This window comes from Balaenoptera borealis (assembly GCF_965194805.1).
Source record: "Balaenoptera borealis genome assembly, chromosome: 7".
In the NCBI taxonomy this organism is placed as follows: Eukaryota; Metazoa; Chordata; class Mammalia; order Artiodactyla; family Balaenopteridae; genus Balaenoptera; species Balaenoptera borealis.
The window spans coordinates 114,975,794-114,993,600 of NC_138864.1; the positions used below are offsets into that span (position 1 = coordinate 114,975,794).

Here is a 17,807-nt window from a genome sequence, read left to right on the forward strand (position 1 = left end):
AATACTTTTTCTAGTGATTGCTTTTTGTTTAATAATGAAGGAGAATAGTAAGAGGGAAAATGTGGTAAGTTTTTTTCATTAAAAATAACTGGTGAAGATTTTTGATAAAAGTGACACTTGTAAAGTGTCACAGCATTTAGGCACTTGTAAATTTTGCTGAATAGATTTCCTTATCAATGACAAAATAGAACAGAGAAAAGCAATGAGAACAATCCTAATTTTATACTACTTCTTATAGAATTTATATAGGACCAGGGAGAATTTATTTATTATAGCATCTCATATCTTTTGAAAGGTGCCTGATTATTACAAAATAATTAAAAATCCAATGGACTTGTCAACCATCAAGAAAAGACTACAAGAAGATTATTCCATGTATACAAAGCCTGAAGATTTTGTAGCTGATTTTAGATTGATCTTTCAAAACTGTGCTGAATTCAATGAGGTGAGAAGAAAAAAAAATAATAGCAGTGTTGAAAGTAATGTTAAACCAAACACCTTACCAACAAATGAGGAGATCGAGATATCTATCTGTGGTAGCATAAATAACCAAAAGTTCGAGTCTGTCAGGGAATGAAAGAGGTAATTAGGAAGACTTTATCCACATGTATATTCAAAGATTTATTATATGGTAACAACTTGAAAACAATTTAGAAAATATTTTTATCTAACCCAGAAGCATCTTTATTTCTTGAAATATGGCACTTCACCAGACTTTAGTCTTTGTGATGTTGATATTAAAATATTAAGAATGTGGTTTAGATAGTTCCTAATTAAGAATTTTCTCAAAAGCTTTATCATCTGTTAGTTTATCTAAACATCTATTAGACTTACAGCCTTTTGTTGATAGTTTGTCCTTTGTATTGGCTACTCATTCCAGAGTTCCACGTTTCATTTAATTTGTTCTAAAAATACCTGTTAGATGATTCTCTGGTTATGGCATCTCTGTGATATCTCTTTGGTAATCCAGATGAGTCAAAGCCTTTTATTTACTTCTTATCTGATCTTCTCTAGATTTTGTCTAGCCCCAGACTTTTGTTTACTTTATATCAAAGCTATACATAAACATTGTTTCCCAGACAATCCACTGATATTCATAATCTTCAGTTAGAAGGGAACAAAAATGTGAGAAATCCACGGCTTTATTGACTATCTAAAAATTCTTTTTAATTCATGTTTTTATTTTTATTCAACAGCCTGATTCAGAAGTAGCCAATGCTGGTATAAAACTTGAAAGCTATTTTGAAGAACTTCTGAAGAACCTTTATCCAGAAAAACGGTTTCCTAAAGTAGAATTCAGGAATGAATCAGAAGATAATAAATTTAGTGATGACTCAGATGATGACTTTGTACAGCCCCGGAAGAAACGCCTCAAAAGCATAGAGGAACGCCAGTTGCTTAAATAAGCAGCACCACTGGCGTGTGCTGGTTTTTAGATTTTTTTTGTTTTCAAAAAACATTTTGTCAGTAATTTAACATCATTACCAAGAAGAGCTTGTGACCACTTTAAGTTTTCAATGTTTACTAGACTCTGATTTCCTTAATAACCCATTTCTTTTAACCTTCTTATTAAGAAAGAAAGAAAAAGAGGGAGGAAGGAAGGAGAAAGGAAGAAAGAAAGAAGCATCAACAACAGAATAAAAAGACATTCTCCCCACTTATTGGATTTCAAACTGCCGTCTGGAGTGATAGCAACTATAGAAAGGAAATAGACTTTGTATGAACTCTAAGTTGAAAATTTAATGTGGTTTGGATGCGTGCGTTAATCCATTTTTAGAAAATACCACTACTCATTAACTGTGGACCAACCATGAGTTAGGTGTACTGTACATAAGAGCAGTACTCCAATGAGTATGAGTGGTAATAAGAGTTCTATCCTAGGATGCCCCCTGGTGCAACGAAAAAGTAGATTAGATGCTATTAAGAAGGCACCTAATAGTATATCATGTAAGATGGCAATTGTATTAAAGAAAAAGGAAAACAGATGTTTGATTTTTGTTTTTGTTTTTTTCTTGTCTATAGAGGTGTGTTTGGTATAGCAGGTTTTCAAGCCCATTTTTCGTACATTTCTAAACCTACCTTCCACTGAGGAAGTAAGTGTACTCATTTGGTTTTGCTGTGCGTCTATGTGTGGTTTGTTGTTTGCTTTTTAACTGTGCAGGTGATCCTTTTATAACAAGACTCATTGTTTGCAGTATGGCTTTTAGTGGAGCTATCCAGAATATGCAATACAGCAGTGTGTGCCGTATTTGATGTAAGGATTCTTCAGCGTATACCCTATTGGGCATTAAATATAAATTCCCCTGAAAGGGACCAGTTTTTGTGGTTTTCATCTGTCTTCATAAATTGGAATGAAATGTGTTGTGGAATTTGGGAGCAGGCAACTGGAGGAAATTAGAGTGAAATTTACAATTTTTTCTGAAGCATCTATTTCCCATTCTTCAGAGTCAGAACCTCAAACTGAATCTTTCATCTGACTTAATTCTGGACTTCATTTTCATTCTCCTGATAGAGATACAAAAGACCTACCTTCTGAGGGCAAACATATTCTTAATGGGTCAGACCTAGCTAGTTTACTGACTTTCATTTATTCCTTTTACTTGTTCTTCAGTATCAGAGAAGGAAACTAGGTTAAGATAGAAGAAAATTATTGTGCCATTTGCTAATCTAACATTTGACAGTATATTTATATGTGAACTTTTTTAGTTTGCCAAAGTAAACCTTTATTTATAAAACATTAACTGGCTGAGGAAATTTTCCTCTCTAGGCTGATAGAATAAAAATATAGCTGACTTGAAAGAATTTTATCCTTTGGATAGTGTCATCTCCCATGAATTAAACCTAGAGGATTTGCTTGTATCCACATGGCATTAGTTCTTAAGATGGACAATTTGAAAATATCCTGTGGCTAAGTCATTGGGTTTCAGATAACTGCTAAAGATAAAATGAGAAAAGAACTTACTGGCAAGAGCATCTCACTTTCTGTGTAGACTTAGGTTTAGTCCATAGTATGTCAGTTATGTACTAAAGGTTAAAAAGTCTTAATCACTTTTCCAAATATGTGTTTCAGGGTAGTTGTTGTTGTTGTTGTATTGTTTTGAACATGTGTTTGACATTTGTTCTCCAAAGACTTGAACAAATTTTGATAATAGTGCATATACCACCAATTGTCTTCTTTTGCTCCAGCATTTTTAGCACAGCAGCCGTGGAGCTTTTCCTAATAAGTTTATTGTTTTTATCTTAGAATACTATTCTTATGATAGTTTTTTCTTCGATACTTGTCTCCTGAGTTAAAGCAGGGCACCACAGGTAAATTTTGAGGATGATCACAAAGGGAAGTAGCACTTAAGAGAGAAAAATTATAATTTTGTAAATGCATCTGAGCCAGAATTTCTACTAATGTACCCAAAACTTTCACTGTTATTATTCAGTGCCATATTAATATTTTCAAACAATATTTTTCTTTCACCTTTATCATTTTTTTGCGGAATGAAAGGCACTTGAAAACCATCTTTCCTGTAATCATACATAATATATACTAAAAGTGTTTCTCCAAATAACATTTTCTTAATGGTCTTAAAATTAAAGTCCTATGACCTTATTAACAGGTGCCTGTGTGTCCAGGTGGATCCCAGCAAAGTAGTCCTTAAATTATAATAGTAGTAAGCTATAAGATGAGCCTAACTATACCTCATGCCCATTTGGAGAGAATTCCTTTCAAAAGGTCAGTGCCACTCAAGCAACCTTGACCTAAACTTAAAATACTCCAGTGTTTACCTCTGATCGAAAACTCCAGGAGATTACCCTCTGGATTTAGAACCAATAGCCTCATGTCATATCTGCAAGACCCCCAATGCTGAATGGGATCACATGATGAGCAGGCCATGTGGCAGCTAGAATATACTCAATCCTGGGAAACTCATCGAAAGCTTTCCCAGGTGCCAAGCATCTGATCTTTCCAGCAAAAAGGAAACCCAGTACACAGTTAGTGACTTAACATGACTTTGGTAGAAGTATAAATGGATAATGTATACCATATTAAATTCAAAATACTATTGTACATCAGCACCTGGCAATGCAGTTATTTTGTCCTTTGAATTAACAGGCCCTGCTTATCTTTTCTGAATGGAAGCGTAGGACATTGGAAGGTCCTGAGAGGAAAATGTCCTCTTTCCTTGGTAGCTTTGCTTTCTTTTCCAAGCTAAAGAATAGGCTCCACATTTTACTACTACACAGTAGTGTAGATGTAATACAACTTAGGAATGCTTTCAAAAAGATTCACTCCACAGTCAAAAGGGTGAGTATATAGCCAATTGCTCCATTTATGAATTTGCATTTCAATTTTCTATGCTGTTACAGTGTTTAAACTTTTAAATTGGGGTTCCGTGGAGAGACTCGTTAGACAATGAACGGAGGAACTCCTCCTTTTGTTGAGGCCTGATCTACAAATGAATGTGAATCCCAACAGTAGGTGACTGCACTGAAGCAAAAGGTTTTTAGGTTTAAATAGAAGATGTATTTATTTTCTGTTTATCTGTATCTGTTATGAATGAGAGAAATTGAGTGATCTGATTGACCATTAAAATTATGGACATAACCATGCGTTCAACCATCCAATTATTGAAATAGAGGCCCTCATTTTAAATAACCATGCACATACATATTTTTTTAAGTATTGTATAACCTCGTGTAAGTTAAGAGTTCGTGTCTTTTTATTTATATTGCCCCTTCATCTCTGGTGTGAATTCACTAAAATTCACAGGTTGGTGGCTCATGCTCTTGAGTGAGAATAATGCTAGCCAATCAGATCACAGATTTCTCTGCCCATGAAGGTTTCGCTTATTGTGAAGGGTATCTGAGACAGTAGTCTTCGTTGTTGTTTTTAATTTGGGGGAGTCAACTGGTGCTTTGATTTTAATAAAAATCAGCTTTGATGAATTTTTACTGTGAATACTTTACCACAACAAGGTATCTTTAATGGAAAAATTACTGTATGTCATGCAGTAGAATATTAACTAGTTCGGGTCTCCATTACTGCCTTTGTATGTTCCTCTATAAAATCAATACATATAGGGATGATCTACTAGTCCATAAAATAATAGGAAAACTTTTTTTAAAAACTCTAACACATGGATTTCACCAGCTTTAAATAAGCAAAAAATTAATTTAGCAAACAGGAAGGAAGAGGGTGATAGATATATTCAGTCGAGGAGTCCCACCCCCATGAAAGGAGAACCAAAGATGCCATGAAAAATTCTACTTGTCTGAAACCTATTGGAAGAGGCGGGACTTGGGGGGGGGGGGGTAAGGGGAGGACACAAAAAGTGGGGAATTTACAAGTCACTTTAAAAGTTTGCCTATGTTAATTTCACCTATAAAGTTTGGAAAGTTCTGATTCTCAGATATTACAACTATTTTAAAAACTCCGTTTTGAATATTTTCTAGATCTTACATTGATGGGGGTGGGAAAAGCCTTCTCTTTGATTCTTAAATGTGTTTTTAACTAGAATAATAGTCCTAATTTGAGTCCTAGAAAAAAAATCCTTCCTTAGAAGTTACAAGTTAAACATTTAGCAAAATTCTATCTTTCCCACATTTTCAGATGTGGTGTGGAAGAAAGGCTATTTTAATATCGTCTGCCATATATGAGCATACTTGTGAATGTGAATTCTTTACCCATGTCCTCTACTGCCTTTAATCCAAGACAAGTGAGCCAGAAAATTCAGTCAGAAAACAGTGGCTGAAGCCTAGTTCTCATTGAGGGGAGGGGATAGAGTATAAGGATCAACCAGGGTTAAACAAATGTCTCAGCCTTGGAAGGGGAATGTACTGATTTGAGAAGTGACATTTTCCCAAAGAAAATCAGGGCGTTCTTAATAGGAAAGAGGAGGAAAGACAACAAGCTCAGTGAGCCACCAGGTCCCATGCTTTGGCAATGATGCTGGTTCTCTAATCTGATTGTTTAAGGCATTTACTGATGAGGGTGTATGTTAAGAAAGCCCAAGATACAAAAAGTCCAAAATAAAGGTTTTGACGTTCATTTTACAGGAGGATTTTTTTTCTTTTTGCCACTGTAGACTGCTCTGAAGAGACAGAAATCAAATTCCCTTCTATACATAAAACTATAGATTCAGACAAATTCCACCTCTATCCTATTGCAGAAAGCAAAATATGCTTGTATAGAGATTCCAGTTGTGACTGTTTTTAATACCTCAACCAGTATTGTCTTTTTTTTTTAACATCTTTATTGGAGTATAATTGCTTTACAATGTTGTGTTAGTTTCTGCTGTATAACAAAGTGAATCAGCTATATGCATACATATATCCCTATATCCCCTCCCTCTTGCATCTCCCTCCCACCCTCCATATCCCACCCCTCTAGGTGGTTGCAAAGCACCGAGCTGATCTCCCTGTGCTATGCGGCTGCTTCCCACTAGCTATTTTACATTTGGTACTGTATGTATGTCAATGCTACTCTCTCACTTCGTCCCAGCTTACCCTTCCCCCTCCCCGTGTCCTCAAGTCCATTCTCTACGTCTGTGTCTTTATTTCTGTTCTGCCCTTAGGTTCATCAGAACCTTTTTTTTTTTTTAATTCCATATATATGTGTTAGCATACGGTATTTGTTTTTCTTTTTTCTGACTGACTTCACTCTGTATGACAGACTCTAGGTCCATCCACCTCACTACAGATAACTCAATTTCGTATCTTTTTAATGTCTGAGTAACATTCCATTGTATGTATGTGCCACATCTTCTTTATCCATTCATCTGTTGATGGACACTTAGGTTGCTTCCATGTCCTGGCTATTGTAAATAGAGCTGCAATGAACATTGTGGTACATGACTCTTTTTGAATTATGGTTTTCTCAGGGTATATGCCCAGTAGTGGGATTGCTGGGTTGTATGTCAACCAGTATTGTCTTTTAGTGGGCTGTGAAACCAATCCAAAAAAGTTCTTACAAGTAAATGACTGAAAATTTGTTGACTTCCATTTCTACTAGTGCCTGATACTATTAAGGTAAGCAATATATATGAGTTTATAAAGGATTTCTGAAATTTAGTGTTTGAATTAAATTATGTTGATACAATTTTCTGTAGACTAATGTAGTGTCTTCTAGGAAGCCCGGGTACTAGACAGTGCTAGACAACATTGTAAAATATCTTAAGCCTGGATACCTCCACAGGTATTGATAGTTCCTGAAATCCTTGGGAAGGTGCTTAAGCATCAGTTTTATCAGTGGTTGACTGTGGTTTTCAATCACTGCTATCCTTTGGTTTTAATTATAAATTGCTGCTAACGTCAGCTTTGGGGTTTTGAATTACAGTTTGTCATGGGTTGTTTAGCTAACCCTACATGTGTAGCCTAGACATCTTTGCATCAAAAATATTTTAGCCTAAGACTTTCTAATAACTAGACTAAGACAGGTCTGCAAACTATTTAAAATGATTAAAGATGACAATTTAGGTAATCCAAACAAACTTTATTTAACATTTCATGAAGAGGGCAGTCTCCATTTGCAGGGGTTCAGAGAACAGCAAAACGGGGTGGAAGGCAGGAAGTTTTTATGGGGTAAAGAATAAGGAACAAGGAAGTAAGTACAGAGACCAGAGTTTGCTTGGTATTTGGTGATTGGCTGACGATATACAGCGTTTCTGGTCAAGCAGAGCATTTACTGGGACATGAAACTTACTAAGTTTTGGCTTGCCTAGATGGCACCCCCAGCAGGAGTGGCTTTGTCTTGGGCCTAGAATGGGCCTAGTACCACCTTTTGATCATCCTCTTGACCATCTACTTTATCTTCAATTTGCTTCTTTATATCAGGGAGAAGATCTTCAACTAAGATAAAAATTAAAAGATTCCTATGTTCTAGATTTAGAGTTGTTTGGAATATTTTTTTCTCCCCTCTGGGTACATAGTTTTATTTTTAGCTTGGGGGTGGGGGAGGGGAGAAAGCCTAAAAAAGTTTCTGTCTGGCTCTGAATATCAGCTTCTAGTTCAGCCAACTTCTGACCATAAAGTTACTTTAAAAAAAAAAATTCTTTCAAATATCAAGTTTCAGACTGGACAAACAGTAACTATTCCTGGCAGTACTGAACAACACCAAAATATACTACCCTCCCAAGATCTAGAGCCACTCCCAAAGATAGCCAAAAGAATGAAATACTTGGACAATTCCTCTGAGAGCTGGCAACAGTTGGTAGACTGCAAATGGGATACAACCCACATTTCTGTCCAACCATATTTTGGGGCCTGATGGTTGAGCTGCCTCCATACATAAGAACCAACAACCTGCGTGTGCCAGCAGGCAGAAAGCCAAGTTCTCAGGACACAAGACAAGAAGGCAATAGCTATCCCTGGGAGAGAAAGGATCAATAACCAACGAGTTCCCAAAATCAAATTCCCAGGAGTCTGAATTTGGAAAAGGGAAGAGCGTGAAATTTCTCTCTTGACCAGCAGCTACAGGGATCAGGAAGAGCTGACTTTGGTAGGAATTCTCACTTTCGGCTGGCTTCTGCCAGTTTCCCCAGAACCCCATTCTACAGACTCCAGAGAGTGGAGTTTACAGTGAAGAGTGTAAGTTCTGGTATCTAACAGAATTTGACAAGGTTTTCCATTAGTTTTAATTTTAGTTTCTGCTTGGCTGTTTAAGGGAATAACTGATAGTTTATCAGAATCCTTCAGAGTCCCATCAACCCTGGGAGGGGCCCACATAAGAGCCCTCCTTTGAGAGTAGATACGGGGGTATTCAAGTTCAGGGGAGGGGGGTGAGTATTATTATCTTAGGTTTCTGGCCTTGGAGCTGCTGCAATTTTAAAACCAACTTGATGAATTTTTGTTTTTTGTCTTGTCTCTTCAGAATGGAATGGCAATTCAGGTACGAGGATTAGTAGACAGTGAGTACTTGGGTAAAGGAAAATAGAGGGGAGTTTTAGGAGTTACGTCGGTCTTATCGTCTTGTTTCGTTCTTTAATTTTTCATTAGCCTTTTGCGTTGAATCTTTCAATGAAGTTGTTTTGGAATTTTGAAGCCTTTTGGAATCTAATGCATACCAATTAAAATAGGTGTCCCATTCTGGTTGATTTGGAAACACTTTCAAATGTGGTTCTTAAACAATATGTCTAATTGGAATGTCCCCCATGATAGCCATTGTAATGCTAGGTTATCTTAGTGAGATTTGCCATTTTTGTAGATGTCTACACCTTCCAGGACCACAATTATTAGACAAAATAAGCGGATGTGCCGGAAGGTGGAGTGCTCGATTCTTTGAAACTCGAGGATCTCGATTCTTAGGTAAGCATTGGATGTTTGAGAACCAAATTAATACCTAAGAGAGGTGTACTGCTAGGTTGGGGATTTTGTGGTATTTTACAGTGTACCTTGTTGCACAGAATTTTTCTTGAGGCTGTCAGGTTGCCCAGTGTCAATGTAACCCGTTGCATGACCAACTTAGCACAGGAGTCTTAGGTTTAGGTGGCGAGTGCTTTAACATCTTTGAAGTGTTTGATCCATGCCCACCAATTTTACAGCTTTGGCTTCAAGATTCCCATTAGCAATTGATCTATTTAATCCTTAAATGAGAAGATTTCTTTATGAAAGTGGCAGTCACCCTAATGACTTTAATAGTATGACTTGTGCTACTTAGATTTTGTTGTGCCATTAGTTCAAATGGTACTCATTTCTTGTTTTAGTTTTCCAAGTCTCCCCGTGCTTTATGCTGTGGACTTATCTTTATGCATCCCCTAACTGCTGCCACCCATTGTAGGCTCCCAATATAGTCGTCCTGGAACTTTTCTGGGAAATATATATATACGTGTGTGTGTGTGTGTGAATACACTTTGTTTTTCCTCACATAAAGTTGGTTTGGATCAGAGCTGTGTGCGGGGGATCAGAGGCTCAAATCCAAAAGTGGCTTGCCCTCGGTGTTGATGAGGAAACAGCAAATGCAAAGGGTTCAGTGGGTCGTTCGCCTGTGCATCTTGTCCCACAGGCCATAAGCAGTCAGCTTTGGATTCCATCTTCATCACCAGAGACTGTTAAAGATGATCAAAGAAGACAATTTAGGCAGTCCAAACAAACTGACACTGATGAAGCAGGCACTCTCCATTTGCAAGGGCTCAAAGAACTGCAAAGGGGGGCTGAAGGCGGGAGGATGAAGAATAAGGAACAAAGAGGTGAGTAGAGAGCCCGAAGTTGGCTTGGTGTTTGGCCAACTGGATATACTGTGTTTCTGGTCAAGCGGAGCATTTACAGGGACATGAAGGTTATTTAAATTTTGGTTTGCTGAGGCGGCACCCAGGCAGGAGTGGCTCCATCTTGGGCCTACAACTTATTTCAACAAAACTATGGCCTGTTAGACAAATTCAACCTATGGCCTACTTTTATACAGCCTGAGAGCTAATAATGTTGTATACATTTCTAAAGGCTGGGGGGGGGGGGGCTGTTGACAGAGACCATATGTAGCTCAAAGTCTATAGTGTTTACTCTGGCCCTTTATACAAAAGCTTTCCTGACTTTAAGCCATTTGTGCCTGTAGTTCAAATAGGAATGATTTGCACCCCTATTGAAGCAGGGGTATAAACCTGTCACACACTTAGTTTGCTAGTCCAGGGACACTTCATCATGGTAGCTGCAAATTCTTTTTCTTTCCACTGCAAAATGGGAGTGGAAGGAGTTAGGGGAAGAAGTAGGTGACTCAAGTCTTTGGGGATCCCAATTTCAGAGGTCTCTACAATAAGCCCGAACAGCAATAAAAGACTAAATCTAAATGTAAAACCTTGGGTATTTTTCTTCCACAGCATACCTGTGTGAACAGGTATGATATCATGCATGCAAGTGGTTGCTCAACAAAGGGCATATGATTACATGAGGTAGAAAAGCTTGCTGTACTCTAATTTTTTTTTTTATTACATCTTGGGAATCAGATTCCCGCTATAAAATTAATGAAATTACAGTAGAAACAGAGACATTCTCTGGGAAAAAATTACTTTATTCCCAGCTTCTTTGGTTATTATATACAAAACTGCAATGAGTTTAAGCATATTATTTTATGAATAAGCAATTTCATTATAAAGTATGGAGGTCACGAGTTAAGTATTCTAATTTTAATTGTGAATTTGATGACTTCTATTTGTTCTTTTGGTTTTTTTTTAAACATCTTTATTGGAGTATAATTGCTTTACAGTGTTGTGTTAGTTTCTGCTGTATAACAAAGTGAATCAGCTATACGTATACTATACCTATATCCTCATATCCCCTCCCTATTGCATCTCCCTCCCACCCGCCCTATCCCACCCCTCTAGGTGGTCGCAAAGCACTGAGCTGATCTCCCTGTGCTATGTGGCTGCTTCCCACTAGCTATCTATTTTACATTTGGTAGTGTATATGTTGTCAGTGCCACTCTCTCACTTCGTCCCAGCTTACCATTCCCCCTCCCGATGTCCTCAAGGCCAGTCTCTATGTCTGTGTCTTTATTCCTGTCCTGCCCCTAGGTTCTTCAGAACTTTTTTTTTTTTTAACATTCCATATATATGCATTAGCATACAGTATTTGTTTTCCTCTTTTTGGCTTACTTCACACTGTATGACAGACTCTAGGTCCATCCACCTCACTACAAATAACTCAATTTCGTTTCCCTTTATGGCTGAGTAATATTCCATTGTATATATGTGCCACATCTTCTTTATCCATTCATCTGTTGATGGACACTTAGGTTGCTTCCATGTCCTGGCTATTGTAAATAGTGCTGCAATGAACATTGTGGTACATGTCTCTTTTTGAATTATGGTTTTCTCAGGGTATATGCCCAGAAGTGGAATTGCTGGGTTGTATGGTAGTTCTATTTTTAGTTTTTTTAAGGAACCTCCATACTGTTCTCCATAATGGCTGTATCAATTTACATTCCCACCAACAGTGCAAGAGGGTTCCCTTTTCTCCACACCCTCTCCAGCATTTATTGTTTGTAGATTTTTTGATGATGGCCATTCTGACCCGTGTGAGGTGATACCTCGTTGTAGTTTTGATTTGCATTTCTCTAATGATCAGTGATGTTGAGCATCCTTTCATGTGTTTGTTGGCAATCTGTATATCTCCTTTGGAGAAATGTCTATTTAGATCTTCTGCCCATTTTTGGATTGGGTTGTTTTTTTGATATTGAACTGCATGAGGTGCTTGTATATCTTGGAGATTAATCCTTTGTCAGTTGCTTCATTTGCAAATATTTTCTCCCATTCTGAGGGTTGTCTTTTTGTCTTGTTTATGGTTTCCTTTGCTGTGCAAAAGCTTTTAAGTTTCAGTAGGTCCCATTTGTTTATTTGTGTTTTTATTTCCATTTCTCTAGGAGGTGGGTCAAAAAGGATCTTGCTGTGACTTATGTCATAGAGTGTTCTGCCTATGTTTTCCTCTAAGAGTTTTATAGTGTCTGGCCTTACATTTAGGTCTTTAATCCATTTTGAGTTTATTTTTGTGTATGGTGTTAGGAAGTGTTCTAATTTCATTCTTTTACATGTGGCTGTCCAGTTTTCCCAGCACCACTTATTGAAGAGGCTGTCTTTTCTCCATTGTATATTCTTGTCTCCTTTATCAAAGATAAGGTGACCATATGTGCATGGGTTTATCTCTGGGTTTTCTATCCTGTTCCATTGATCTATATTTGTGTTTTTTGTGCCAGTACCATACTGTCTTGATTACTGTAGCTTTGTAGTATAGTCAGAAGTCAGGGAGCCTGATTCCTCCAGCTCCATTTTTCTTAAGATTGCTTTGGCTATTCGGGGTCTTTTGTGCTTCTATACAAAATGTGCAATTTTTTGTTCTAGTTCTGTGAAAAATGCCATTGGTAGTTTGATAGGGATTGCATTGAATCTGTAGATTGCTTTGGGTAGTATAATCATTTTCACAATGTTGATTCTTCCAATCCAAGAACATGGTATATCTCTCCATCTGTTTGTATCACCTTTAATTTCTTTCATCAGGGTCTTATAGTTTTCTGCATACAGGTCTTTTGTCTCCTTAGGTAGGTTTATTCCTAGGTATTTTATTCTTTTTGTTGCAATGGCAAATGGGAGGGTTTCCTTAATTTCTCTTTCAGATATCTCATTATCTGTGTGTGTAGGAATGCAAGAGATTTCTGTGCATTGATTTTTTTTTTCCTGCTACTTTACCAAATTCATTGATTAGCTCTAGTAGTTTTCTGGTAGCATCTTTAGGATTCTCTAGGTATAGTATCATGTCATCTGCAGACAGTGACAGTTTTACTTCTTCTTTTCTGATTTGGATTCCTTTTATTTCTTTTTCTTCTCTGATTGCTAAAACTTCCAAAACAATGTTGAATAATACTGGTGAGAGTGGGCAACCTTGTCTTGTTCCTGATCTTAGTGGAAATGGTTTCAGTTTTTCACCATTGAGAACGATGATGGCTCTGAGTTTGTCATATATGGGCTTTATTATGTTGAGGTAAGTTCCGTCTTTGCCTACTTTCTGGAGGGTTTTTATCATAAATGGGTGTTGAATTTTGTCGAAGGCCTTTTCTGCATCTATTGAGATGATCATATGGTTTTTCTCCTTTAATTTGTGATTATGGTGTATCACATTGATTGATTTGCATATATTGAATCCTTACATTCCTGGGATAAACCCCAGTTGATCATGTTGTATGATCCTTTTAATGTGCTGTTGGATCCTGTTTGCTAGTATTTTGTTGAGGATTTTTGCATCTATGTTCATCAGTGATATTGGCCTGTAGTTTTTTTTGTGACACCTTTGTCTGGTTTTGGTATCAGGGTGATGGTGGCCTCCTAGAATGAGTTTGGGAGTGTTCCTCCCTCTGCTATATTTTGGAAGAGATTGAGAAAGATAGGTGTTAGCTCTTCTCTAAATGTTTGATAGAATTCACCTGTGAAGCCATCTGGTCCTGGGCTTTTGTTTGTTGGAAGGTTTTTAATCACAGTTTCAATTTCAGTGCTTGTGATTGGTCTGTTTATATTTTCTATTTCTTCCTGGTTCAGTCTTGGAAGGTTGTGCTTTTCTAAGAATTTGTCCATTTCTTCCAGGTTGGATGACTTCTATTTGTTTTGAAAGGCTTAATGATACCACCTCAAATTCAAGTCTTAGATACAAAATTTCAGTCCAATTTTTGCTATAAACCTCATGGGAGAATATCAAGTATATGTTTTGTCTGATATTTATTACATATTCATATAAACATGAACAGACTTGACACCAAGGAAGGAAAGCCACCTTCCCCCTACCCATCCCTCCTAGGTACACTTTGCCAACTTATATATTTTATAAAAGTCCTCTATTGATCTCTTCCCTGAGACAATATATACAGCTAACCTACTGCATTCTCATGTGTCTTATTTTTCAAAAATACATAATCAATTTCTTAACTACCAAGTAGTATACTGAAATTAAATCAGGTGTTTTTATTTTTTTAATTTATATTTTTATAAATTTTATTTATTTATTTTTGGCTGTGTTGGGTCTTCATTGCTGTGCACGGGCTTTCTCTAGCTGCAGCGAGCGGGGGCTACTCTTCATTGCGGTGCGCGGGCTTCTCATTGCGGTGACTTCTCTTGTTGCGGAGCACGGGCTGTAGGTGCACAGGCTTCAGTAGTTGTGGCTCACAGGCTCTAGAGCGCAGGCTCAGTAGTTGTGGCACAGGGGCTTAGTTGCTCCATGGCATGTGGGATCTTCCCGGACCAGGGCTTGAACTCATGTCCCCTGCATTGGCAGGTGGATTCTTACCACTGTTCCACCAGGCAAGTCCCAAGCCAGGTGTTTGTTTTTAAATGTGCCACAGCTCTTCGTGAAGATGAAAATATATTTTTCTTCTTTGGTAGACACAGGTTTTCAGGTCTATATTAAGTTGCTGGAAAAAGAAGTAATTTATTAGATAATACATTTAATTTTTTTAAAAGTCTTCTCCATATTCAACTATCTGGCACTAAAAACTAGTAATAGAAGGTTCTTTAATACACTTATAAGGAATTAAGGGTCTAACATTTACCTTTGTGTACCTGACAGTGCAATACTACCTTTATAATTCAGTTATTCTAGTGCAATACAGACATCATTCAGGAAAAAAGTCACATTATAAATACTTCTTTCAAGAGTTTTTTGATTATTTACCGGGTTCATCAAAATAAAAGAGCTTTTTAGAGTCATTCTAAAGTGGAATTACTACTATTAAACTATTGACCAGGTTGGTTCATCCAAATTATTAGGGATGCTGTCTGTGCTGTTGGAAGTTAAATTTTTTGGCATGTTTTAAATATTTCTAGAAGTTTTATTGTATCAGTCACCAGAAAGTTTCATATGTTAAGTGCTCACAACACTGAGATACACACAGACACCTTTTAAGATTTGCCCAAAGACATATAGCCATTGTGTGGCAGAGCCATCAAGGGCTACCTGCCCATACAGTTGTATTTATTGTATCCGCATGTTAAAGTGGTAGGGACTGATTAATGTCTTGTAAACATACATGCAAAATAATTTCACTACACTCCTAAAACCAAGTCCCAGTCAACAGAAGAGGGAATGGTCTTCGTAAGTGAATAGGGCTTGAATTGGAAATCCATAAAGCATGTGAGATGAGCCAGGTTTCATTTTATATGTATTGTTACTACTTAAAAAAAAAAAAAAGCCACCACCACAGAAAATTAGCATAAGATTTAGCATCACTTAATTTTGCAATCTAATTTAAATTCCAGTCCGACAGTATGTAGTGTGTTCCTTTATACGAGTTACTCAACTTTCCTTTGCCTTAGTTTCCTCATCTGTTTGAAGCATGTGACAATCCTTTCATTTAAGATTAAAAGGAATCATTTGAATCACCTAATTCAATCCCTGGCTTCAGGTATTCAATGAATGGGTCACATTTCCAAGTAAGGAATCTAAACAAATCCCTAAATTTATAATTACATAGCAGGTTACCTAATCTGTGATTAAAATGAGTATTACCTTAAAGATTAAAAGTTGGGGGAAAATGGAATAACACATTTTGGATCTAGGGCAAGCAAAAAACATTAAGACTGGTGTAAATCGGGGTTTTTTTGGTTTTGTTCCCACCCCCCCACCGCCTTTACTCAAAAATACCTTCCAACTACTCACAGACATTAACAAATGTCCATGGTTCACTATAAATAGGATATGGAAGAGAAGGCAAGCCACGTTCAGCCAAAGAAGCACGATGACTTCACAGTCCCATTTAGATGTGGCAGCTCAGATCAGACTACAGTTAACCCTTGAATAACGTGGGTTTGAATTGTGCAGGTCCACGTTTACATGGATTTTTTTCCAATTGTAAATACTCTAGTACTATACAATCCACGATCCGTGGTTGGTTGAATCCACAGATGCGAGTAACTGTGGATACCAAAGGCTGACTATAAGTTATACTGGCATTTTTGACAGCCTGGAGGGTTGGTGCCTCTAACACCCCTGCTGTTCAGTGGTCAACCGTGTACAGCTAACCCCAACTGTTCTCCCCCTTTCCCATGTGGGCATGTGCACGCGCACACACACACACACCCTTGCATACCAGCAACAAGCTTTGCATTTAAGGCAGGGAAACAACAGAGCCACCAGCTGTACTTTGAGATGGAGCCAACCTTAAGGGGGCTAGGAGAGGCCATCTCTGATACAACTTTGCCCCCGGGAGCATACCTTATACTTTTGGGATATCCTTTTTTATGCACTTCGTGTCTGTTAGTATTGGATGACAACTGGGCCAGCACAGAAGTTTTTGCCTCCAGTCTTACCACAGGCAGCTGATAAAATTGGGGGAAAGGTAGCTGGACCAACAGTAATGACCCTGTGATCCTAAGGGCAATGCAAATAGCTGTTTCTGATCCTCTGGCCACATTTAGCTCTGCAGCAATGCTTACAAACAGATAGAAAAGTGGGAAGGGTAGAAAGCTGAGGTGTCAATAATATCATTCATCTTAGTCAACTTTTACAGGAAGGAAAGGTTTGAAGTGAATAATCGGTTTGCTGCTCAAAGTTCTATGCAGGAACGCTGGATACCCAGTTTTTCTACTGGAACCCGCTAAACAGATGTACCATTGTGTTAGCACAGACTTGGGCATCATCCTCTGCTTAAAAGAATTTCCATACTCCAAGCTTATTTCCTTTGGTCAAAAGGTGTTAGTTGAGAATGCTTAAGAGAGTCCTGCATCACCTACCTGTAGGGCCCGTCCTTTGGTCTCAATAGGGAGAGTAAATGCAGAAATGGCACACACAACACAGACAGATGAGAAAAGACACAAGGCTCCCAGAAATGATGCACTCATGAGAACCTGCAAAGCACAAGGAATGACTAAATAGATTGTGCTCCAGTCACTTTTAAACTGATTTTTATGCTAAAGGGAAAATAAGAATTCACTTCACCAACTACATAAACAAAGGGCTTTGCAGCCGTTCTGTAACTTGTGCATTCCTGACAATTTTGTGCGACTCTTCCATGAGCTGCGAGTGACATTAACATGCACTGGCCAAGTCAGACTTCTCCCTGCATTCACCCCTCAGGCTTCTCCAGAGCAACCCAGTACCTGGGGAAGATGGGAGAGCTACCTGTTTTCCTACGCCCTCTCCCATACCAATTCAGCTTGTTTAACTTGTAACCCTCTCCTTTCCCACAGTACCCCCTCTGCTAAAAGTCTCCTTTCCCTCTTCAGTTCTGACAAGATGAACCAGGAGGAAGTCTTCTGGGAATAGATGTAATCTCATGGTCTCTGAAATGATAACATGTCTGTGTTCATGATGCTTCATGGGTCAAAACCAATCAAAACTTACCGTAGAAAAAA

At 37.9% G+C, this 17,807-nt stretch overlaps 2 protein-coding genes across 4 annotated transcripts in view; one reads left to right on the top strand and one right to left on the bottom strand.

Moving 5' to 3' along the window:
* Positions 1–4,938, top strand: part of TRIM24 (tripartite motif containing 24) — a 92,835-nt gene extending 87,897 nt beyond the window's left edge. For 2 of the 3 annotated variants that reach the window (XM_082400275.1, XM_082400276.1), the window contains exons 18-19: positions 296–445; positions 1,197–4,938. In XM_082400275.1, coding sequence (XP_082256401.1) covers positions 296–445; positions 1,197–1,406 — 360 coding nt within the window. In that variant the 3' untranslated portion in view covers positions 1,407–4,938. The remainder of the gene's footprint in view (positions 1–295; positions 446–1,196) is intronic. The other variant, XM_082400277.1, reaches the window with a different exon arrangement.
* Positions 4,939–4,962: 24 nt separating this feature from the next.
* SVOPL (SVOP like) overlaps positions 4,963–17,807 on the bottom strand; it is a 78,848-nt gene continuing 66,003 nt past the window's right edge. Inside the window, 2 exon segments of the mRNA XM_082400343.1 lie at positions 4,963–14,869; positions 17,187–17,300. Of these exon segments, the coding sequence (XP_082256469.1) occupies positions 14,786–14,869; positions 17,187–17,300 (198 nt within the window). The 3' untranslated portion in view covers positions 4,963–14,785.